Source organism: Dromaius novaehollandiae, chromosome 7 (assembly GCF_036370855.1).
Source record: "Dromaius novaehollandiae isolate bDroNov1 chromosome 7, bDroNov1.hap1, whole genome shotgun sequence".
NCBI classification, from domain to species: Eukaryota; Metazoa; Chordata; class Aves; order Casuariiformes; family Dromaiidae; genus Dromaius; species Dromaius novaehollandiae.
The window spans coordinates 36,797,868-36,822,728 of NC_088104.1; the positions used below are offsets into that span (position 1 = coordinate 36,797,868).

At 35.6% G+C, this 24,861-nt stretch overlaps 1 protein-coding gene across 1 annotated transcript in view; it reads right to left on the bottom strand.

Annotated features, from left to right (window-relative positions):
- Positions 1-24,861, bottom strand: part of LOC112986824 (origin recognition complex subunit 2) — an 85,632-nt gene that overhangs the window by 48,944 nt on the left and 11,827 nt on the right. Inside the window, exons 3-5 of the mRNA XM_064515202.1 lie at positions 12,309-12,413; positions 6,311-6,390; positions 5,204-5,305 (exon numbers count right to left, since the gene is read on the bottom strand). Coding sequence (XP_064371272.1) covers positions 5,204-5,305; positions 6,311-6,361 — 153 coding nt within the window. The 5' untranslated portion in view covers positions 6,362-6,390; positions 12,309-12,413. The remainder of the gene's footprint in view (positions 1-5,203; positions 5,306-6,310; positions 6,391-12,308; positions 12,414-24,861) is intronic.

Consider the following 24,861-nt stretch of genomic DNA (forward strand, 5'->3'; position numbering starts at 1 on the left):
AAACACAATTTTTGTCCAAGTTTTTTTCCAAGAGAAAGGAAAGGAAGGAAAATCTAAGGAAAATAACTATGGGGCTCGATGTCCAAACAGACGGAGGTATCCATGTAACCTAAATAGTCTCTATTCATACAGAAAAGTTATGCAGAATGAAAAAATTGAGGCCAGAATCTCTAATTAATCTTCTTTCTAACTAGTTGTGATTTATACTGCTCTCATACACACACACGAAAATGTTAAACATTAAATTATACATATTGCTTTTAGAGCAATAAACCCCCTACATTTTACTGACACAATAGCAACTGCATTGGTGAGACAAAAAGGTTTAATTAGGAAACATCCACTATAGAGCTGAAGACCAGAGATAGTATATATGATGCTTCTTCCAGTATGCACTCCTATTCCCAGAGACATACAGCCTAGCGCTTTTCAGAGCATTAGCTGCATGTTTCATAGACTTTGATGCATTCTTCTTCCATTGATTTGTCTAATCATGAAATTCTCAGTATCCAGAGCGTCCTGTAGAATTCACTGTCGCTGTTTAGCTATGCTGTATCAGGAAGTACTTCTGTGGTTTGCTGTGAACCATACTCTTGAAAACTTTGAACAAGTCCCTTGCGATCAGCAGAGGGACAGCTGTTTCTACAAGTGCTTAGTTTGAATGTTTGATAAATGTATAAGGCAATAAATCTGTATGACTGTACAACTTCACACACATGTTTAGACTTAGATATTTTACTGTAGTATATCACAGACACTAAACATGAATTGGATAGAATTTCTATCAAGATAGCTGCCTTAAGAGAGCATCCACTTTACAGTGGTCAAGGAAAGGTGAAAACATTTATTAGTGTGATTTCTAACGTACAGTATCCTGGTCAGTGAAGCATGCTGTTTTTAAGCCACTGATTACATAAGCTGTAATAGCACATCCATATAAAACAAAACTTCACTATCAGTCAAATCTCTTCTTATACAAGGCTCTGGTATAAGTACCTTGTATAACAAGGCTTCTGCTTGACAGCTTAGTTACGCTAAGCTAAAAGGATGTTTTTACAACAGAAGCAAAGGGAAACTCCGCAAGAGGGGGAGGGAGGAAAGCTGGCACTCAGCATGCTGATAGAATGGGAGAAGTCCAGTAATTTGGACCACATGGGTTTTTACAAGTCATATTTTTTATATAAGTAAAATACTCAAGACTTCATTTTGGATTTAGGATTTAGATGAAATCAGAAGCCAGTAAAGCTTCTCTTACAATCATCTCGGCAGAAAAAGCCCTAGCATTGTTTCATGAAGTTGAACATATATTGTTTTATTTAGCATTTGCATTCTAGTATTTCACAGATATAGCACTTCGTATGTTCAGAAGATGCACATATTAAGTAATGAATCCTCTCGTAATTAATATTTACTTAGTGCAAGCTCCTATCTAAAAGTAACGCTAATTATCAAAACCATCTGTTACAGTAAGTGTTCAAATCCTCAGAGACGGAACTACATCCTTGTTTTACAAAAAGCCTAGCACATTTCAGATGCTCAAATAATAAAAAGTGGTTAATAAACAATTCAAAGATGACTGAATGGATTTGTAGGTTTTCTTTAAAATAGAAAATACTGAACAAGAGGCTAGCGTAAAGAAAAAAAGGAAGAAATCTCTATGGGAATAACAAATACAAGCACACCTGCAAGGAGAAAACAGGTGCAAGAAGAGCTAAGCAAATATTAACAGAAACCAGATATACACAGCAGCATTACTATAAATAGTACTTCTATCAGATTAGAGATGACAGTAGCCCAAGCTGTTTTCCATTTGAAATCAGTCAGTCTAATCTAAGTCCCATTAAAAATAGTAAAAAAGAACCATTTATTTTAGCTGAAGTCAGATCAGACCCTCCCTACCAGAGCAGTTAGGGAGTTTATTCTACTTTCTTTCGAATGGAAATTTTATAAAATCAGTCTTTTAAGTGATAGCATGCTCCCTAGAAAGATACAGCAATATCTAGTCACTGGTACTGTATGCATGTAAGTAGTTTCTCATTTCTACCAGTTGTCATTAGTTGCACAAAAGTTTAACAAGTGCAAATTACTTAGTTTAAAATCTGAAAGTTATTTGCAGTAACTACTATAGTGCTTTGGTGTGTTTAGAGCTTTTTAAGTCCACAAGAAAAAGCTACTATCACAAAGACACTACAAGAAAAATATTTTCAAAGGCATGAACACTAAGTTTTTCCTATCAAACTATAGCATTATCTTCTTCTGCCTAGAAAATTTGTTATTTGGAAAGACAAAACTTGACATTGTAAGGAAGGACAAATGTCTCTCTTGCGTCCTAGATACTTGGCTTTTCAGAGAACCAGCCTTTTCCCATCAATTCTCTGAATGTAAATATTAAGATGACACTGGATAAACAGAGGAAGTGGAGCTTTTGTCACCAGTAGTGGATGTATATACAAATAAGCACACATTTTTTTAGTATCAAAGAACCTTCAGTTCAACATTAAAGTAAACTAAGTAGCACAGCAATCAGTTAAAACATACAAGGTAGAGTCCATTATAACCATATCTCTTCAGACGAGTTAAAACCTTACATTAAAGAGCTTTTTATTAGCATATATGTTAATTAGCACAACAAATAAAAATGAAGTTTTTACTGGCTTAGATACAATAAATGACGATGATAGAATTTTCGGACTTCATTTTTATACCTCAGATAGATGCAGACTAGCCATGTTTCAAGGAAGCTGGTTAACAGTTTTAAAGCTTAGCTTATTTTGCAAGGTTTGTCAAATCTTAAGATCCATACCATGGCTTGAAGTTAAATATAATGTACTATAAAATGCATAGTGGTATTGGAAACTCTTGTCTATTTAAAGAATTCAATCGTGGCAGAAAATATGAGCTCATTTTAGGCTTAAGTATAATGCGATGGATGAAATTAGTTACTATTTGAGGAACACTGGGTCCGAGAAGTGCCTAGCCCAGGCATTGCAAAGGTGATCTCAACTTTGTTTCAGGACTGAGCTTTCCAAGCCAAATCTAAACAGTTGCACACAAATAGTCAATATTTCAGTTTCAGTACTGCATTAATGTTGACTTAAAATCCACAGAGCAGTTATGTCTACAACTATAAACCAACTCCAAAAGAGTTACGAAACTATCAAAAAAGCCCCAGTACTTTACAAGTACTTTACTTTAGAAGTACAATGTTATGTAGAAATTAATACATTGTTCAATTAAATAAGCTGCTTATGAGCCAGATCAATCTCTACTCTTTATCTAACTTTCTGTTCTAGTCAACTATCTTCAGTGTATTACGCAACTTAGGCAATTTCCTAAAAGGTAAACAATAACAATTGTATTCTAACTTGAAAGTATGCTTGCTTTCATTTGATAGGTACACTGAAATTGATAAACAAACGTCAAAAACTGAAGGATCTCAGTTGTTTGTTTTGCTTTTTAAACATGCTGGTTCTATGTTGTATTAACAATCTTAGCCTTACCAAGATAGAAGTATGCGACTCTAAAAATTCACTTTCCGCTAAACAGCTGCCCCTTTCAGAAAGTCTAAAAAAAATAGGGCAACTTTATGATTAAGCTCTACTAAAAAATCACTTGTTCATCCTGTTTAAGAATCTAGCAAATATGTCTTTTTAATACTCTACCACATAAAGCTTTATCTTCATAAGCAGTCAGTTACCCTTCTAACAAATAAGGACCTATAGAGCATGTTAAAAAAACAAAACAAAACAAAAAAAACCAAAAAAACCCCACACCTTACTTAGAGCCAAATATTACCTTAGAATTACCCAAAGTAAAGATGGATATACTCCATCTTCACTGTTATACTATGGTTACACTGCTCATACACAGAATAAATTTGGAAGAAATGCAATAAAGAAATACATGCTGCCTTAAAAAGCAAATCTTGAGGTAAGCCTTCTTTGATTTTGGGACTGCATACTTACACTTGAGATCAGAATTGGACCCAAACAACAAGAGCAGTTCCAAAGAGTGAAAGTTGACAAGAGTCAGTGTGCAATAACACAAGGTGACAGTCAGGCCCTCAAGAAGGTACACTGTTTGCAAATCTGGCTCTTTGCATCATAGAAAATGAAATCAAATGCTTATTCTCAAAGCAAAGGAAATCTTTTAATGTATACAGAAGAATATAAACACACACATGTGCATGTGCGCCAAAAGACAGACAACAAAAGCAACGGTGGCTTCAACTTGGAGAGAGCGTAACAGCAGCTTCGGTACAAAGAAAAAGGTCACTATGCAAGCTGTTAGTTGTAAAACTGAAATGAAGTTCACTCCTGTGTGAAGCATTTTTTTTGTCAGAAAATTATGCAATCTCCTTCAAGCTCTATCAAGCATTCAGTTTCCAAAGCAGCTGAGTTATATCTAGGAAAATATGAAGCTTCCTTGCTGTGCACACTTGCAGTTTAATTTATAAATATACAAGAGATCACAGAAAATAAATCTGTTATTTTGAAACATTTTATCTAAAGAAGTTTAAACAGCAGAGAGTGGTATGCCTGCATAATTTATTCAGAAGTTACATTTCACACACTTTCCTAGAAATCCTCATAGTAGAAGCCAAAGGAATGGAAAGCAGAGTTTTACAATATTTGCAACATGAATTACATATGGGAGGTAAGCTAAATTTTCATTGTATATGTTTATATTTTGGAGTCCTGGTGCTGCTTTTGCTTACAACATTGTAAACCAGAATTACACATACACAATGCCAGGATAAGCAAAAAGAATATGTGGTTATTTTAATTGCTTATAGGATTTGATAAAAATGATTCCATCTTCTATTGTAATAAGGCAGCAGGTGAACAGCACATTGGCCTTACTGAGTTTAACTGAAAGGGGCCACTTTGCCTCTGTTATGACTGAAAGCTGGTTTCTGGGGGGAGAAAGAAAACAAAACATGCCAAGTAAAGTCTAACAGCTGTGGCATGTAAAGCCTAACAGATAGCAGAAAATGTATTTTTGAGAGCAGAGAAGGTGGTGCCTTACCAGAGGGCATTAAAGTAATTGTCAAAAAACAAGGAGTAAAAACGGTGCGGTGATATCCATGTTAAGAGTACATTAGAAAGAAGATTCTTCCACTTTCACTTCTAAATTATTATAGTTTTAAATGGGGAGGTGGAGGATATAAAGATGATAACAAAAAATCTTTAAAGGGCCCTACCTCATTATTTGGGTCTTGAATGACCTTATAAAGAGCTGGTACCAGCGGTTTTTTTCGGTGCAATGTAGCTGCATAACTGGAAATTTGTGTTTCAGGTAATGCCTAAGGAAGAAAAAAATAAGTTATTCCAAGTATTAAAGATCTCCAATGAAAACATTCAGTCTCACCCCAACATGAAGAACAATTCCTGAAGTTGAATAAATTTTCAGAGTTCATTCAGTACCAATTCTTCTCCACTGGAGTAGCATTTGAGGGCATACAGCAACTTTCAGGGTGAAATCCAAAAGCAGCTTCAGATTTGTCTTTTCTGAAATAGTTTGTTCCATATCTTGGTATGAGGATTCCTGTCCTTTCTTGACATTCCTTACCAGGCACTTTTCAAGGTCTTTATTGATCAACTAAAATTTTATATAAGAGGTGTAGGTAATATAAAATGAGCATGCACAGTCTCAAGTCCCACAAGCAACCATGCCTGTGGGTTTTGCATCATTGACTGCTCTACACATTCCTAACAATAGTATGTAATTTGATTTCATATATTATCAATCATGTGAGGAATAACTAATTCTCAACTTAAATAATAGATTAAGATCATCTCAGTCATGAAATCCAGTTCTCCTGTTCATGCATTATTCTGTATTTCATTCAACATAATTACCAACATGATAACAACTTAAAGATACTTTCAGATACTTCATGATAAAACAAAAAAAATTGTAATTATAGAGAAGAGTTTAATCAGTTGAATATTCTTATTTAAAATTAAAAGAAGACTCCAAACACTTCTACTAATTTCTAAATATAAAAGCTGATCTACTTAAAATTTATCCAGCATTATCCACTCATCAGTTAATTCCATCAGCTTGATCTATACTATAAGATACGCTTTAAAATCACATTTGTATAGCAGGCAGTACTAGAAATATGCACTGTATTTTATGTATCAGTCATCTCCTTTACACAGACTTTTGCATGCTTTATGCATTCAAAAAGTGAATTATAGCTACATTGCGGCTTTATGGCACATAACTTTAATATTTTATGTCCAACAATTAGCATTTTTAATGTTACTATCTGATATTTCAGTCATTCTTCTTCTCAGGTCACCTTGAATTCTGACAGCCATTCTTCCACCACACCTCGTTCCGATCCCAGCATTTTCTTACTTCTTTTCCTTCTCTCTTACCCTTAGAAGAGAAAGGAAAAAAAGAAAGTAAAGAAGAGTTCGGGCAGCAAAACTTTGTAAAACCCTACACCAATGAAAAGCTGTTAACAAATTTCCAACAGATTTATGTAATATCAAACAATAGCAAAAGCTCCATTTCTGACAAACAGTCCCACTTTCTATCTTTCTAAATGATTCTCTTCAGGCCTTTAGTCAAAGGTACTGCACATTAATGGGGGGAAGAGGAAAAAGGAGAAGGATTCAGAGCTTCAGGCCAAACAGTACATCATTTAAGACAAACACACCATCCCATTCTTGCTCCCTTACCAAATATAGTACAAAGAAAAGACAAGTGGAGCAAAGTAAAGAGCATCATGGAAGAAACCATGTAACACATTGTAATGACAGTTCTGGATACAGCTCAAAGTAAAGCAGTCTCATAAAACCAGTTTTTAGAAATCATAATAGCAGAATTTTACTGTTTAAAGCTTGTTCTTAAAGAGTTTTGAAGCTTCTCTTTCAAACTGCAAAATGTAGACCTTCTAAATGTATGCTGGAAATTTCAGAAGCAAAAAAGAAAACTTGCGGTGATTTAAAGGACATTTGTTTTTATTTTTTTCTGTTTATATAATAGCAATCTTATTCTAACATCTTCCATTTTCACAGAAGCATAATTCTCGAGCCAATAGTAAGAATGCTTAAAACATAAACACGTCGTTAGATACCTTTGCTTGACTAAACAGTTTAAATCATTACAGTCATTAAGAAAGACAAAGGCTGAGTACAATTTTCTTATGTGAAATTGTGAGATTCCTATGGTAAACATCTAAAGAATCATATGAAACAGATTTTTTTAATATATATAAAATGCCTAGAATTGAATTAGCATAGTATACAAGCTTTAAAAATCATCCCAAACAAAACATTTAACACACTAGAAATGATGCTCTTGCAGACATCTTCATAGGCAATTCTGCATTGACTGAAGTTTACAAAAAAATAGCCCAATATGTTCTTTTCAATCTTATTCTGATCATCACATACTTGCTATTATAGTTCTGGCTCCTGGAGGTAATTCCATGAAACTAGTCTGCTCTGTTCATTACACTGTTACCTCAAAAAGTTGCAACACTATTGGCTACAAAACATTGACCCACACATCCACTCCAAGATACCCGTCCAGAAATTAGATCACAACAACAATAACCAACATACAAAACAGAAGGAAAATCTGAAAATATCTGTACTACAAATGAAAGCAGAGTTTCCCCAACAAAACACTGTCATGTTACCTGCCACTTTAAAGCTATCTTTAAAATGAGGCACCTCTCTGAAAATATAAGAAAACAGTTAAGTTGGGATGGGGGAAGAGAATGAAAGCTCATTTTGATTAATGCACGGAAACGAAGTTAAAACAGTAATTTTCATCCTAAAAGACTCTATACTTAAAAATGCCCAGCAGAAATAATTTGACTGAACTGAATTATATTAACGTATGCTAAAAGTATGTAAGATTTTTAAAAAGCAAAGCCCATAAAATACCCAGTCTAAGGATTTCTGATTTCATAATAATCCACGGAAGGCCCAGGGACGATACTGTCAAATCACAGCCAGCAAGTAAAATGGCCATTACAGCAAGAATGAGCAAAACAGCTCAGCTAAGAATGTTCTATCATGTCTTCTAAGTTTGCTTCACTTGTATCATTAGAACAACCCATAGAAAGCATAAGTTTATCCTAAGAGTTTCCTAAACACCTGGAATAACGAGCTAGTTAAATTTCAGGTTTTCACAGGGATGATGGTAAAGGGGATAAATACCCTAAGTATTTTTTGTTTGCACACATTCTTAGTTTATAAAACAGAATTTTTGATAACATTTCTACCTGGAAAATCTGGAAGAAATACAAACTGAAGTTTCTATATGGGTTTAGCAATTTACATCAAAGGTAGTATAAAGCTAGTATGAGCTTTAAAGATACCTACTAATATTTATTGTCCCCTCCCCCCTCCCAATTTAATTAACCTTTTTTTAATAAAGGTACACAGTGCTCTGAGAAAGTATTTGAAAAACAATGTTTTAACAACTATGCTTGCTGTAAGAAAATGTATGATGTAAGACTCCCTTCTCTCTATTCTAAACAACTGAAACTTCTCCCAAATTGTATCTAAATACAAAATACAAAATACAGGATTACCTGTCTGCTTTCTGATTTTATTTCTTTAGCCCCTACAACTTACCTCCTCAAACTTGTCTCTGCTGCCAGAAGAAAGGGTACTTTCCATTGTTTAAAGGGTGCATTAAAATATAAGATGTCAAAACCTGGATTTTAAGGAAGAATACCAGCTATTGAGAGATTTGTCATAAATGGCAGGATGTACACATTCTGCTGATGTGCAACAGCTGAAAAATTAAACATTGGACCTATACCATTTTTCTTGTAAGACAGGATGCATATTAGTGGATGGGACATTTACACATTTATATTTTCATGGATCAAGAACATTCTTTTGAAGAAAATGGAAGACTTAACATGTCTGAGCAACAAGAGTAATTTGTCTTTCTGTTTGGCCTCAGTACAGGTTACCAATACCTGGAAGCCACTGAGGTTCCAGAAGATTTTAATCTGATGAAGTGAAATGAAGCAGTAATCTGATGCTAGACACTAAAACTTATTTCTGACCCGCAAAGCTACAAGAAGGCCGGTGGAGCTAAATGAGTTAGAAAATTTGGGACTAAACAACTTTATGAGAGGGACCAATAATGGTTTAAGGTCCCACAGTAAATTCAGGCCTCCCAATAAATACATGGCTCTAGTTTTGGAGCAGAGACTCAAGTATTCATGTCTGTAAGGAGTCACTTGATACTATGGTTAAGGTACATTAAGGTACACCAGTCACAACACTGCACCCAGTTCTTTAAGTTCTGGGGACAAATAAGTACTTGAGTTCTCAACATTGATCTTAAAAACACAAAAAACCTCCCTGATCTCCATTAAAGTGCTTTAAAATCAGAAGATCTCTTCAAAATAGATTGTGCTAACACAGTAAGGTTCTCAACTATTTTTATAGTTAATACTTATTTTTTAGAATTTATTTTCAGAAATAAAAGACATAGCAAGCAGGCCTTATGTGGCACTCTCAGAGAGCTAGTCATTCAGACTCAGTACTGATGCAGGGCAGTCAAGATTCATCTACAGAGATTCAGCTACTCTGATACTATGCCCATCCATACAGTCCACAAAAGTAGCTGGTTTGAAAATAAAAATTAGTTTTATTCAGTTTGCAGTAATATTATTACACCATTTAATTCAAGAGATTAGCAAGAATATGTTCCAATTAAATTAGAGGCAGAAAAAGAGACATGAAAAAAGTGTTCCTGTGCCTCTTCTACAACTGTTCAAATTGTCTTATCCAGGAGAGCATGCACACATGTGTGTGCTCACCTGAAAGTGTGTGTGTATTGGGAAGAATATGAGAAAGAGCAGTATTCAGGAATAGTAACTGAAAACATCATCTATGGAGACCTTCAGATCTAACAGCAAACAAAAAGGATGAAGAAAATGACCATGAACTAAGGAAGATGATGCTATTCTCTCAGCATACATAGTTTCCTTCCAGTGTTCTGTGCTGGATTATTTATTTAACCATCCCATTTGTAAATGAAGAGCTCTCCCATATCCTTTAGATTACTTTCAGAAGTATATCTGTGACATGGTATACAAACACTTTAAGTTTTGATAGTTTATAAAAGGAAAGACTTCTACAAAAAGAAATTGGAACAGCTACAAACAAAAGAGAAGAGCTGAAAACATTAAGGTTAATCCAAAAAGAAAAGAAGATACATTGTAATTTAGGACATGAATAATCTCTGTATCATGAAAGATGAAGAGAACTATTGTCTGTGTACATGTAACAGACAATGATGATTTTGGTTATTTTCACTCTAAGTTGCATTCAAACTAACAACTTTTTTAAACACTATGGTGCATTCCCAAACATACAGGTTAAAACCATTACAGAGCTACATACAGGCAGTTTTAATGCATTTAATTCACGCTGATGGCATTACTGACACACAAATATTTTAATAGGGTTTTGCGCTCACCATGTGCATTAAATAGCTCCTTTCAACAGTTGTTTATGGTTCACAGTAAAGAGATTGAGCTAAAGCTCTTACCCTGAGCATAAGACGACTAAAAAAAAATAATCATAAGGAGATTGAAGCTGTTAGGTACTCAAACAGATTTAGCTGAGGCCTCCAACATACTGCAGGCTTCTCACTGCCCCAAAGAGTGGAAAAAAATCTAGCGTTATTAAAATTATTTTGCCTGCTTACAACAATTTATTGCCTTACCTTCAGTTTTCCTCTGCTAGCCAACAGGTAAAAGAGTTGGGAAAACAGCTGTTCAGAGCTTATTGAGGCTATTTAAACACATCTGGCAACACATGCTGATGTATATTTTTTAGGTAACTTTCCACACAGAAAAAATTAGAGAAAACTAATTTCATATGTTACAAGCCTCCTTCTGTCCCCCAGAATGACAAGCGTAGCACAGGTACCACTTGTAAGCTCTAAACAATATCCTAGCCCACCTTCGTCAGCCAGAAGTAGAGCAGTTAAGAAGAGCAGCCTGAAAAGGGATAAACTGAGGAAATCGTAAAATGTAACAGCTTTTTGAGGCCATATTAGGCATATAAAGACAGTGATTGCTTCATTAAGACTCCAACAAAAGCTTATTTTTGATAGAGCTTGGAGTCAAATAGCTGCATGAATGAAAACAATAAACAGAAAATAATCTGTGAAAGGTCACTGTATTTTAAAAGATACTTCGGTCACTTTTTAAAAAAATTTTAAATAGCTATATAAAAAATTATATTCAAAGCTGTCATATATTGCTAGATATCTTTACCACTTTTTTCCTAAAAACTACAAATACCTACTAACTACTTCAAAGCTCCTTTTCTTTTTCTTTTTTCCTCCTTCAATACAGCCATCTTTTTCTTAAGTTCTTTTAGTCTAGGATGGCGACAGGAAAGAAAAAACTTCCACAACCAGTTGATAACAAGATGAAGACTACTACTACTATCTTTAATCCCATAAACACTTATGCTGATTAACTTGTTAAAAGTAATGTCAAGAACATCTGAAGTGCTACTATTTGCAGATTTTTTTAATAAAAATTGTAGGAAAAAGTCAGGTTAAACATGAAGTGAAAACTTTTTTTTTTTTCTTTTTCTTCTTCGTGTGTGTTTTGAAAATTACACAGGTTCAACCAGAAGTTACGGGTTTGATGAGAGTTACATTACGAAGTCCTGTGATACGTGGCCTTCAAAAGGTCAGGGGAAATCACCTATTCTGGTTTTAGAATGTATTTGTTTTGATTTCTGAAGGAAAATTTGGATTTAAGAGCAGGTCAGAGTTTGTTAAATGGAAAATAAAGTGAAATATGATATAAAAATTGTTTTGGGAAGCTGTAAGTTCAAGGTTACAAGACTTTGAACAGGACCACATGTAGCATTTAGCACAGCCCTTGGCAGCAAGTAATTAGATAACTGCTTTCAGAGAATACAGGCTTTTGAGGGTAAGGATCTGCCTCAGATTTCTAAAGCACATTTAAATGTCCTAAAAGTAATGCAGACTCAGAAGTAACAATATGAGATTAATTTAAATTTGGGTAAGGAGTGACTTATTTCAGCAGAAGAGCTGACAATTTTTTCTATAAAATAACATAACACAACTAGAAGAAACTCTGCAGACAAAGGTTTCCAAAGACATCCTTTTTGTTAGATATTGGAAGTTAGTGATCATCAGTCATTCGAATGAGACAAAGATATAAGTTATTTTAAAACATCACAGGATATGCTACAGCAGAAGTTCATATTTAGTTCACTTTGCCTGGAATAAACATCTTCTACAGAAAGTGCAACATTCATCTTTACCTCTCTTTAAAGCAGTCAATTTTCTAAAGGAGGAAGAGGAGGAGGAATGCAGCAGTTTTTCAGCCTGGGATGCATCTGTCAAGCCTTCAAGTACTGCCCCGTTTTCTGAAAGATGAAAACAAACTCTGATGATCACAAAGTAAGGGATAATATGATAATGTAAAGCTAACAGTGCATGTAGATATGTTTTTAACCTTACAAACTGAAGTTTATCAAATTACCAAAAACATATCTAGGCCCTCCTGTAACAAAGCAATTTGCTATAAAAATACCTCAACATTTTTAACAGGGGAAAAGAAGGGAGAGACTGGCTTCATGAAGTCCTAAAGCAAAGCTTTGTCACTGATGTGGAAAACCTCATATATTAGTGGTGATAAGTATTGCAAAGACACTAGAAGGGAACACTGAAGCACTCCACATTGAAGACTTCTTCTTATGAAGAGCAGTGAAAGAAAGATGAATGAAAACAGTAATGCTTATATAAAATGCAAACTGAATCCATATCATGACTTTGGAGAACATATGTTTCTTTAAAAAGGTCCAAATGATAACAGGAACGTATTAAAGAGTCCTCCTTACTATCACTGTTCTAATATGTATTCCTTAGAGAGCAAAAATTTCAGTATCATTGCAAAAACCACCATATATTACACTAAAGCTCACATTTCACTGCATGATCACTTCATGCCGAGTGTGAGGTAAATTGCGCACGTGAGCCAACTCTAAGTAAATCAGAGGATTTCAGTATCTAGAGACCTCTAATACAGAATTAAAGTATACAAACAATGGGTCTATTCCATTCTGTACTGTTCAAGTAATTACTTTCTCCAATTCAGACACTAAAAGACCCTCTTTATCTCCATGCTAATTAGATATAGGCTAACAGGAGGTACCACTCTTTTCAGGCTAAATTGCAACTGAAAGCTTTTACAACGAAATGGTATACACAAAATGATGTTCCCTATGAATTTTCTAAGATCAACTATTTCAAAAAAAGAGCAATTGCTTGGAGGAATCTTAAGTAGTACACTTTTGAATGAATGAAATTCAATTCCTTTGCCTCCTTCCCTGACAATATTTATTAGTTTTTTTGAAAAAAGTAAACAGATTACTCCCCTATAGGGGTATTCTACCTGATTATATACAGATTTTTAAACATACACAGGAGGACTGAAAGACAAAAGTAACTCTTTTTTAAGCTTATATTAGTTGTGGCTTGTAATTATCAGATAATGTCTTCAAGAGAGAATATGAGTTCTGTAAAAGTTCATTTGGGACTTCTATAAGCTTCCAAGTTTTACAACATATTGGAAACAAACTTTTCCTCCAGACACAGTATTTGATATATGTCATTCTCTGAAAATGATCTGTGGTCCCATCTAGTTCTAAATTATTATGCTTGCTACCTCACAGTTCAATCGTATTTAACCTGCTATCCCTAGTCTCAAAACCAAAGATACATATCTTGTAAGTGCATTAGGTGTGCCTTTTCAGGGCTGTGGTAAGAAGTTAGACAGGGCTTGTTCTACATGTGAACCTGAGTTCTCTTGTCCGCAGAGCAAGAACTACAGTTACAAACCAGCAAATCAGGTGACAGAAGTTACATTTCTGTATTGGGTTCCACTCTAAACAACAGGACTCAGCACAAACAGATCTGCACAGACCTGATAGCAGAATCAGGCTGTACCTATTCAAAGTCTTTCACTCACTCATCTGTTCACTGACAAACCAAATCTATAGGTTTTCTGGAATTAAAATTTAAATAGAAGATATTACGAAATCATTATGTAACCTCACAACGTAGGGAGGGGAGGATTTGAACCATTCTGCATACAGAAAGCAGTAACTGTCCTTAAACCAGAGGCAAGCATCAGTTTCAACTTACGGCCCAAAACTCCCTGTCCACCCCCCAACACGATTACTTCAGCTTGGAAGATCCTATTAAAATTTGGAGGCAAGCAGTTGCTCTCCTCCAACACTATGTAAACCCCAAGACTGTATCAGCTCCATATGAAGTTCTGTGGAGAAACCTATTGAGAGAGAATTAAGATTATGCTTTTTAAAAAAAGACTCTACGCTCCAACGATCAGCAGCACATACGAAACCACAGCATAGCTCCAATAGGATGGCATTCATCAAATGTGCATTTTGCTTCACTGAGCACCAAATGCTATTGTATATTTTAAGTAACAACATGTGTTCTTTGCCCTATAGCTCTAAAATTCAGAGCAAGCCTGCAATGAGAACACTGAAGGAGCTAACTGTTGCAAAAATACAGAAACTCACAAGCCTATCAAGAATCACATACATCAAGACAATCATTAGTTGTCTGATTTACAGAAGAGATGCAGTGATTTAAAATGAGAGAAGAATACCACAAATAAGTGAAATCAGTGAATCTGAAGAATCAGCAATTCTCCCAAGTGAGGATTTAGCCTGGCATATCTGAACAAACCGCACAGACTCCAAAAATTGCAAGAATGATTCACAACCCTTACTGCAAACGTTATAAAGGTTCTAATGTTCCTACTATGGCAAGGCAAAAATGTTAAGTATCCTAATGGCACAATATCTAAGCTACTTCAAACATTAACTCCTGACCTTTGGAGTGGACAGGTAAGTCACAAAGCACTGCAAATGGCTGAACATGCCAGTCTTTGCAAAATCTGTATACATAATCTTTGGCTGGTACACACCCAGTGAAAACATCTTCAATTGCAGCATTACACAATACACACTGCTTAAGTGCCTTCTCTTATGAAAGTCTATTGAGCCTAACACAAAATCCGCTTGCAGCTGTTTGTCAAACAAGCCAGCTCACATAAAGTTAAAAACTTAACCTGAGCTGCTGTCAAAACTTGGGCTCAATTTCACATTACAGTTAAGTGCATATAACAGCCAGCTAACATGAAAAAGGAGCAGTCCACCTTCCCTTCCAGTATCCCACATATTTCTTTCCCCATGCTTGTGCCATGCAACAGACCCTCAAGCAAGCCCTGTTTAGGGACCTTGCCTCTCTCTCCCCTCCCCCAAGGTAGAAAAATATTCCTACAATAAAAGACTTGTTTTCCACCACTTTCTGAACTGGTTTCCAAAGAGTCTGACAAGTGAGTATTGGTGCAAAGGTAGGGGCAGGAATGTACAATTACGTTTATCAAATCCAGCGCGAGTCAGCTATGGAACCAAAGCCATAGCTGTGGTCTACAAAAGCAGCCACCTTGAAAACAACCACTAAAACACGTATCTTATGCTTTGTCTTTTAAGAACAGTACCAGAAACAAAACTCTGTTACCTGTAATAAATACTGTGCACTAAGTAAGCTTTTAACAGTTCTACTTTGAAATTACAGGGCATGAAAACAAGAATTTTTGTTCAGCTTATGTGACATACTCTCCAAAAAATGCAAATGATTAGATTTGCAGGGCATCACACTACAGCCATCTTATGCTTATTCATCCCTGAAGAAAAGAGCACTGTGTATTACTTTATCTGTATTATTCACCTTAGGAGAACAAGTGAGAACAGTTTTACATCACAAATCTTTTTGGGTCACCTCTGCTGTATGATCTACGCATTTTCATTCAAAAAAAAATCCACGTTCTGCCTCGTGTGGTTGCTTATATAAATACAGCTAGTTTTTCTGACACTTTCGGAACATTTTTGACAAGGTGCACATTGAAGACCAATAATACGAACTGTACCCCAGGAGGAAAAGCATCTTATATAGATAAGGTGCCAGTCTTGCATCACATTTCTAGAAAAATGTAAACACAACCTTCTTGTTTGTCCAATGCTACATTCGCATTCTTCCTACAACACTTTTTTCAGATGTCAAAACTTGCTTTGCCCGTACGATTTGGGAAGGATGTAGGTAAGGAGCTCTGCTGTAACAATACAGAACCAGCCCACGCCTACTTAGGCTAGGATTACTCTACTAGTCTGTTAGTTCAGGTGTAGGACAAATTATCCCTTCAAATTATCTGGGCAGATTCTAAAAGCATTTTTAAGGGCTTATACTAACAGGCAAGTTACTCAGGACATGGACTTACAGCACAGTAACTCTGCACTCACGTCCCAGGTGAACATGTAATGAAAGCACAGCAAGGGTCTTTGCTGGGGACCAGGGGCTGTGCCCCCCCCCCCCCCCCCACCATGTCCACCCTCCAAGCTGCTGGGCGGCTCCAGCAAGCGTCACCCTGCTCTGCGCCCTGCCTGCTAGCTGGCGCCAGCTGGACTTTGCCACCAGCTAGCAAGGAACATGAGCACAGCAGGGAAGATGATTCTCTCTGTCTGATGTGGACATACGCTGGGATTTTCACATGAGCATCAGCAAAGAACACCTCGTGCTTAGGCTCACTCCCCCAGCTTGCTGTGCACTAAACTAACCTTTGCGACATCAAGCAGCCGTATGGGTGTGTCTCTAAAGCAAACTGGTTGGACTGCATTAAATCCTGCACATATTTATTCAAAGTTGAAGTGGCCTCAGCTAAAAGGATCAAATTTCGTTTCCAGAGTGTTCATGTCTCTTCCAAAGCAAACAGAATGCAGGCAATGAGACAGATTTCTCATTTTTAAAAGGGTTGGGTTTTTTCCTACTATGGCTCAAAAGTTCTAATTATACGTAGTGACCATAATAACTCAACAGTAATATAGTTATTACTAACAGTAATAACTAAATACACCCCAATATTTTGATATATAGACTGATTTCTAAGATTCCTTAAATTCTGCACAAGCCAAAATGATGAAGATAGACAGATAGCCTAAATTCACATTAAAGCATGGAACAGAAAAGTTCTAGTTGGGAACACTGTCACTCAATGTTAAAATCAAATATAAAAATAATGACTGAAATGCTTCCAAAAAAGCACTTAAAATAATACTAATAAAAAATTATCCCAAACTGAAGTTGGGATGAAGACATTTGGCACGAAATTGCAGAATTTGAGACATGAAGCTATTCAATCATTATGTCTGGAATCTTTAACATCAAAGCTACAACACTCTGTTCTCCAAAGAAGCACAGTCTCGCATTGTACTTCTGCCAATTAGAGCTGAGATCAAAACAGAATTTTACCAAGTGAAAAAACACAAACTAGCTCATGGGATGGACAAATAAATAAAGAAGAAAGTATGAAACCACAGATTCACTCCTGACACAGTAACAGCCTACACACTTGACAAATTAACTTTCATTGGGATATACAAGATCACACTTCACGACTTTGAAGGTGCACTTATGACAGCTTTTGGGAGGGTCAGACTAGTTCGAAAACGTGTACAAACCATGAGACAATGAAAATGAAGCCACCACTAGACGTGTAAATGGGTTCAATCAGCTCTCCTCATTGGAGAGCGTTTTTTTCACTTACATTGTGAAAATATACCAACAAAAATCAGAGAACAGATGCATGCATCACCTGCATGTTCTATCAACTTGCTATCAATCATAAATACACTGTTATTTACCAGTCTGCATTTAAACCACTAACCAAAACCAATTTGGTGCTCCTGCAGCAAAACAATGACCCAAATAATCAGAGCCAATAGCACTGGCTATACAGAAATATCAAGCTATTACAGTGGGGAAACAAAAAAAGTGCTATCAATTACATATTAATAATTGTTGACATCTAAGAAGATAGGTCTATACCACTTTTCTTAGATAACAGGATTTTCTGCTTCAAAAGAAAGGGGTGCAGTTACATAAAAGGGACATGAATTTCAAGAACAAGTCCATTTTTTGCCGTCATATAGTAGACGTCACAATGCACGTAATGTAATTGCATTCTAGCTGCATGATGAATAACAATATTAAATATTTTGACCTCCAAAGCTACAGCAAGAATATCTTGCAATTAGTATCTGTACTGAGGAGAAATTTCAAAGAGCAGAGCAAAGCTTCAAGCTGCATGATCTCTCTCTAGTACCACTTATGCAAGAGAACATCACTGGCTGAGAGTAGGCCCAAAATAACAGAAGATTCAATTATCGATATAGCTCATTGTTCCAAGCTACACATACACTCTGATATCTGTAATTCATTACTGAATAGGGACAAAAGTTTATTTAAAGAAAAATTTTTCTGATGCTACTTCTGTAATCAAGAAAGCATCTTTATTCTGAACTAAATCTACATGCAGTTCCTTTGATGCAGAAAGTCAATAGTTCCACAATGAGAACCCTAGTTTAATAGAATTAACAATCTGAGAAGCAGAATAGAGATAAAATAACATGAGAACAGGTAGTCAGAAATACATAGGACAGACTTTTTTTTTTTTTAATTATTTTTCACTCACTTAAATAAGATTGCAACAAACTCTGGAGAAAGGTAATTGGGCAACATGTTGACAAATGCATATTACAAAAAAACAACTTGAACTTCTTGCACTGTCTTTTATTCCTGAATGCAGAGGTGTAAATGAATGAATGGAAAAAGACTGGACAATACATTCAACAACTCAATGAAAACATATGCTCAGGAATGTATCAGCAGACAGAAAAGAAATGAAGATATTCAACCGCACAGAGGCAGTACAAAGCAATTCTGAAAATAAGTAATTAGAGCATACGAAATTGATTGTATGCTCTTATTTGAAATACTGGCCTACATTTGATTCAAGGAGAAAAAAAAACCCCTTCAGTCAGAAAAGTGCAAAAAGAAAAGACAGTGAAAAATAACTTCTAAGCTGAGATTAAAAATACAGGGATAATTTTAAAAATTTGAAGAAAATAGAAATTTAGAAACATACACAGTTAAGTGGTAGAGAAGGGAGAATATACTTTTTTTTAAATCAGAGAGATACATTTTGCTGTGTTTTATTTTGTAACAAGGGAGAAGTTTTAAAGACTACAAGAGTATGCTGTTTCTCATGCTGTAAGAGTGGGACTCATTATCATAAAGTATCATAAGGGCAGTTAAGAGATTTTTCATAAATATTTCAAATATTTGTGTTACATAATTTGTTTTTCAGAACAAGAAAAATAAAGCATAATACTTAGTGGTGTAAGCTAGCACTTAATTGATACGCTTCATAAAAAAATTCTCCTAGGAGTCTATCATGCCTTAGTTGCTCAGTAGATAGCTCTATACAGCTTCATCCAGCTACTATCAGGTTGTATGGCGGACAGTATTACACAGCCATGGGTTCTGGTATGCTCTGCTTTCCACACTGGAAAAGGGATCAGTTCTTAGGCTAATCTGACCCCAGTTCAATACAAGACCAGCCAAGACCAGCTGAACTGCAAGACTGGGAATGTTCAAGTCCTGCAGTAATAGGCCCTGTACTCTGAAAAGTTTATAGATTACTTCTTGTACTTATTAGAAAGTATATGTATTATTATAATAAACATATCACAAATATCATTGTGCTTCCTTTCTATTCTTCTACATAAATATATTACTCTATATCAACCATATTTAATATACATTTATATAACCTATCTTTTTGATAAAGACAGAAATAAATTCAAAGACTGTTGCCAACAAATTAGAACTACAACTTGGCTTTAGAGACAGCTTCAAACATTCCGCCAGAATTCTCTTGGTTATAACAGCTCCACAGCATGGGGAAATACATATCTACAAGTGAAAGAACTGACAAAAGCAGAAAGAAATAAAACATTCTCTGGACAGTTACTAATTTAAATCATTAGCTCAAGCCTTCTCTTTAATAGAAAGTAAGCCCTCTTCCAACTCCAGTTTTTAGTTAATTTAATTGCAAGATAAAGCAGACAAATTCCAAATTAAAAAGAAAAATGCTGAAGTATTTAGGATTCAGATTGCCAGCCTTAATAGACAGTTCTCAGTCATGCAAAACGCTTGGATAAAACACCATTATTTCCAGTCCTGCTTTGACTCGCTTAACTTTCTTTGTCCCTAGGACCTAAAAATAAAGTTATCTGGAAATGATGGGAGAAAGCCTTACCCCAGTGAAGTCAAAGGCAATTGACAATACTCTTGTAAATTTTAATGCTACCATAGTTTCATACAGTGAGCTCAGTTTCTCATCAAAAAGGTCCTAGCAGTTTCAGCCGCTGCCAAAAAAAGGGACAAAGAAAAGATACTGCTCATCTCCTGTTCCAAAAAGCCTCCTCTAAATCATTTGAGCCCTAAACCATCTACTGTGCCTTTTCACACGCCAGAAAGCTCTGCTGCCAAACCTTCTATCTTTCTACAACTATTGCAATAAATAATTACAAAGTTGTGCTTTGCAGATACAAAATTCTGGTGGCATGCTGAAAGCCAAATAATTAGGGTAGTGAACAAAAGCACAAAACTGAAAATGGACACATTACAATAGAGTTAAATAAACCAATTATAAAACTGACAAGTTTTCATTGTATTTTACAACACAGTTGTAGAATGCTACAGAAGTCAGGTGGTTTAGCAGTAGTTCAGCCTCACAAAGTCTAAGGACCTGAATGAACAAGAGCCGTACCTTGTACATTTGCAGCCAACCCTCTTATAAGTTCATGCAATGAATAAAGCAGAAAAGAGAAGAGTTAAAATGATCTAGGAGGATAGGGAAGACGACATTTATCTTGAAACAGCCCTTGATAAGAAGAAAATACTCCTCTACTTTACTTACAGGATTGTGGAATCAACAATATAATAAAGGAATTATCCTGGAGTCTTAAATACAGCAGCATACACAATAATTATTCTATTATAAAGACTTGACATACTTAAAAAAAAAAGACAAAAACATATACGCAGATTAGCCATAGAAACGCTACCTTATACATTCCCTTAGCACCAGTTTCCTTAGAAACAACTTCATGCAGTCATCCTACACTAAACCTGAAACACTCTCTTGTCAAGATCCTGTGCAATAACCCATCCTACGCTAAACAATACAGGCTCTCCCTCCCTTTGCATCAGTTCATATGTAATAACTCTTCCTATGCTAGTTTGTCTGCAACTCATGAATTTCTTCACTTATGAAAACACTTCCATGCAAATTACTTTCCACGTAACCCTACCACTCCCAAACAACTTCTTGGCTCACAGTTTAGGTTCGTGAGGTAAATTAGGTCTACAAAGATTTAACTGAAGATAGAAAGTGTGTAGTAAGATGTAGCCTAAAAAAAGCTAACAGCAAACTAGCACTTGCGAAACCACAGTTAAAGGACAGCGAGTGCTAAGTACTAAAAAGGAACAGGCACTAACTACAAGAAATCTTGAAACAGAATTTTTTGAGGGGGGAGGACACTTTGGAAGAGGATTGTAAACATCTATGCTGAGAAAAGTCACACTCTCTCCCGCAAAGGAAAGAAACGCATGCAGGAACAAACAGTTCTAGAAACATGAACTCTAAATTCTAAGTAGCTTCCCCTTTTCAAGCTTCAACATCCTCACATGATACAAACCAATGTCTATTATATCATGAAATTAACCATCAAAATGGAAATGCTCTATTTCAGACTATCAAAATATCAATATATAGTTCTCCCTACAATATCTGCTACCCAATGCAATTCACCTGAACTAGAATTTAGCTTACATATTCAGGAATTAATTTACCTATCTTTCTTTCCTCTACCCTGTCTGAGTACTACCAAAGAGACCTGACCTAAAGGATGCTCTGCCATTTTCTGTGCTGGAAGAACTGAAATTCCTCATTCTAATCTTTCCAGCTTCCAGCTAGTAAAGCCTTCAAGCACCAGGAAGTAGATGGTAAGTAAATGAAGCTGATGTGTCAAATTCCTCCCACCCTTACACTCACTTACACACACCCACAAGCTCTTAAATAACTGAGTATTTCATATTTATTTCAATTATAGCTAATATTATGCCATATTACTATTTTAATGCTTCATTAAGAATACAAAGTCCAACACTCAGTTTCAAAATGCCAGACTTAAAGATCTGTAGGCATTAGGATATTTTTCTTTTTTACATGATCACATACTATTTAATACATGTGACTCGAACGCATCATTCACGTTTATGAGGTATGGTTTTCAAGGATAAAAATCAATTCTGATTGACATTCTGGCCTTACTTTTCCAATACAATTTCCTAGACTTCAAAAGGCAAACTGATCAACAAATACAATCATGTGAAACATCACTGATTCCCACAGTAACCATCAAGAAGGTATAACATTTAGAACAGCACCCATCTCTTCCACTTGATCTAAGGGAATATACAAAGCAATCGAGACCTGCACACAAACTCTGAGGAGCAGCTAAGGCACACACTGGCTGCTTGCTATACACAGATATGCGCTCACTGCAGAGCAGCATCACGAGTCCAGAAACCTCAGATCTGCTTCAGGTTACAGAGTGAAAACTGCTCAGACTATAGCCTTCTTTATTGCTTCCAACTGCAATTTTCAGGAAACAAACTGTCTTCCTCCAGGTAATGCATCACAGAATTACTTCAGTGTCAATAGCTTTCAATCTTACAGTTATTTTCTGAAAGTTAGAGTGGGAGGGTTTAAGAGTCGCAAAGAAAAAAATCTCACAAAATGAAAAGAAAAACACTATTTTTGCTTCAGATATTTTATATTGAGACTAGACTGACCTCATTTCAAGAGTCAGAATCTCCACATACGAGGAGTAAGACATATTTCTATCTTAATTCTGTAGAGCACACAGATCCATTCAAACCTACCTTAAAATTTACTATGCACATAATTGACCTGATTAAGGTGGCTGTCCTGCACAAATTTATGCCCATGAGCAACCCTATTAACTTTAGTAGGATTCCTCCAGAACAAGAAGTTACACATGTATTTAGTGGCCTCGCTCTCTCCTCCATGGAAAAAGGGCAAAGAAACAGTACCTCTAAAGAAAGCGCAACCTATTTTAATCACCATACTATTAGAAGCTTTCATGAAATTCTGAGATTAAGCTTACTAAAATTGGCATTCTGTGGTCTACCACATGGAATTATACGTTACTTCTCTGTGAAATAACTTTATCAGAACTAAAACATCAGTAAATGTAAACTGGTGTAAGATCTACACCACTCTCCCCTTTGGTTTTGGTACAAGTTTAATTATTAAGCTTCACTGCTGAATAGTTAAACACAATGCATATTGTTTACACAGTCGTTATTCTTCTACTGTTAAAACAACTTCAGAACAGGACAGAGACTGACCAGTTGTAAAATACGAAGGACTAGTTAAAAAAGTTATCCACTTTGCACTTATATATATATATATATATATATATATATATATATATATATATATATATTTTTTTTTTTTACAGTAAGTAGCACTAAGTTACTTAAATAACTATCAGGTTTTTTTTTTTTTTTAATCTCTGAAATTGAAATCTTTCTCTCTGGGAAAAATTCTGCATACAACTTCTTTAGTAACGCACCCTAAACCCATTACTGACAATTTGTCTAAAATCAGTCAACCAGATCTTTTCTGCACCCTGTTAAGCAAGACTTTCCACAACAGTTTTTATTTATTGCTACAAATCATGACAAAAAAAGCCTTCCACAGGCTCTCCTGATGCAATGCAAAGCAGGTATAGCCTCAGTGATTTCAACTGAAATGTACAGTCCTCTTCTCCACATTAGCCATTGTGGGATTTCAATCAGGAGCAGAGAGACAGGGAAGAAAGAAAGAAAAAAAAAAAAAGAGAGAGAGATTAAGGGCATACTACTATTTTCATGCATCTTTTCTAATCATGGACTGAATAAATTAGAAGTATTTGTTAGATATTTAAAAATAGACCATCTTCTTTTACAGTTTATATTCTGACCTTAGGAGTCTTTCAAGATTACAAGAAATTACAGGTTTAACAGGCAGCACTGAAAATTCATGCGGCTAGCTTCATGGGTGCCCTTCCTTCAGTTTATGTTTGGTGTGGAGAGAAGAATGGGATTTATTTACATGCAGTCAGTTTACAATATTCTAGGTTTACAAATGTATTTTCTCACACCCAAAAAAACAAAAGCAGAAAGTCTCACCGAGAACTCAATGTTCTAAACTTCAACCATTTTTACATAACCTCACCCATACACAGAGAAACTCCAGGGTTTTGTTTGTAACACAGAATAGTTCTCCTGCTAAAAACAATCTTCAAAAGCAGTTGGAAGAACTGTGTTTTTCCTTCCTTCAAGTATCCTGAGGAAAACCTACCTTTGGAAAGATACCGAAGATGGCCTTATATACAAATGTGTCAAAGAGTTATACTACTACGTTTTGCAGCCTTAATCAGAAGGGTCTTCTTCAGCAAATTCTATATATTACCTCTACTTGAAATAGATCCACGTGAAATAGACTCAACATCTGTGGTTTCTTTACTCTTTCCAGATAAGTCATATTGCCCAGTCTTATGCTCTTTTTTATTAATTATATTGGGACTGTAGCAAGTTCAGTTCCTCCTCTTCAAACTCATCAGCAAAAAGTTTTAATCAAAACCCCAGTGTAACTAAGCAGCCTTTTAAATGTATCATTGTTCCATTTCTCCATGCAGCTGTGGTGACAGGCAGCAGCAGTATTTCCTGAAGTGCAGGTGCCAGGCATCTCTGAGATTCTGAGGTTATACGTCTTTGGTACGAGTTATTATACTCATCTAAAACAGC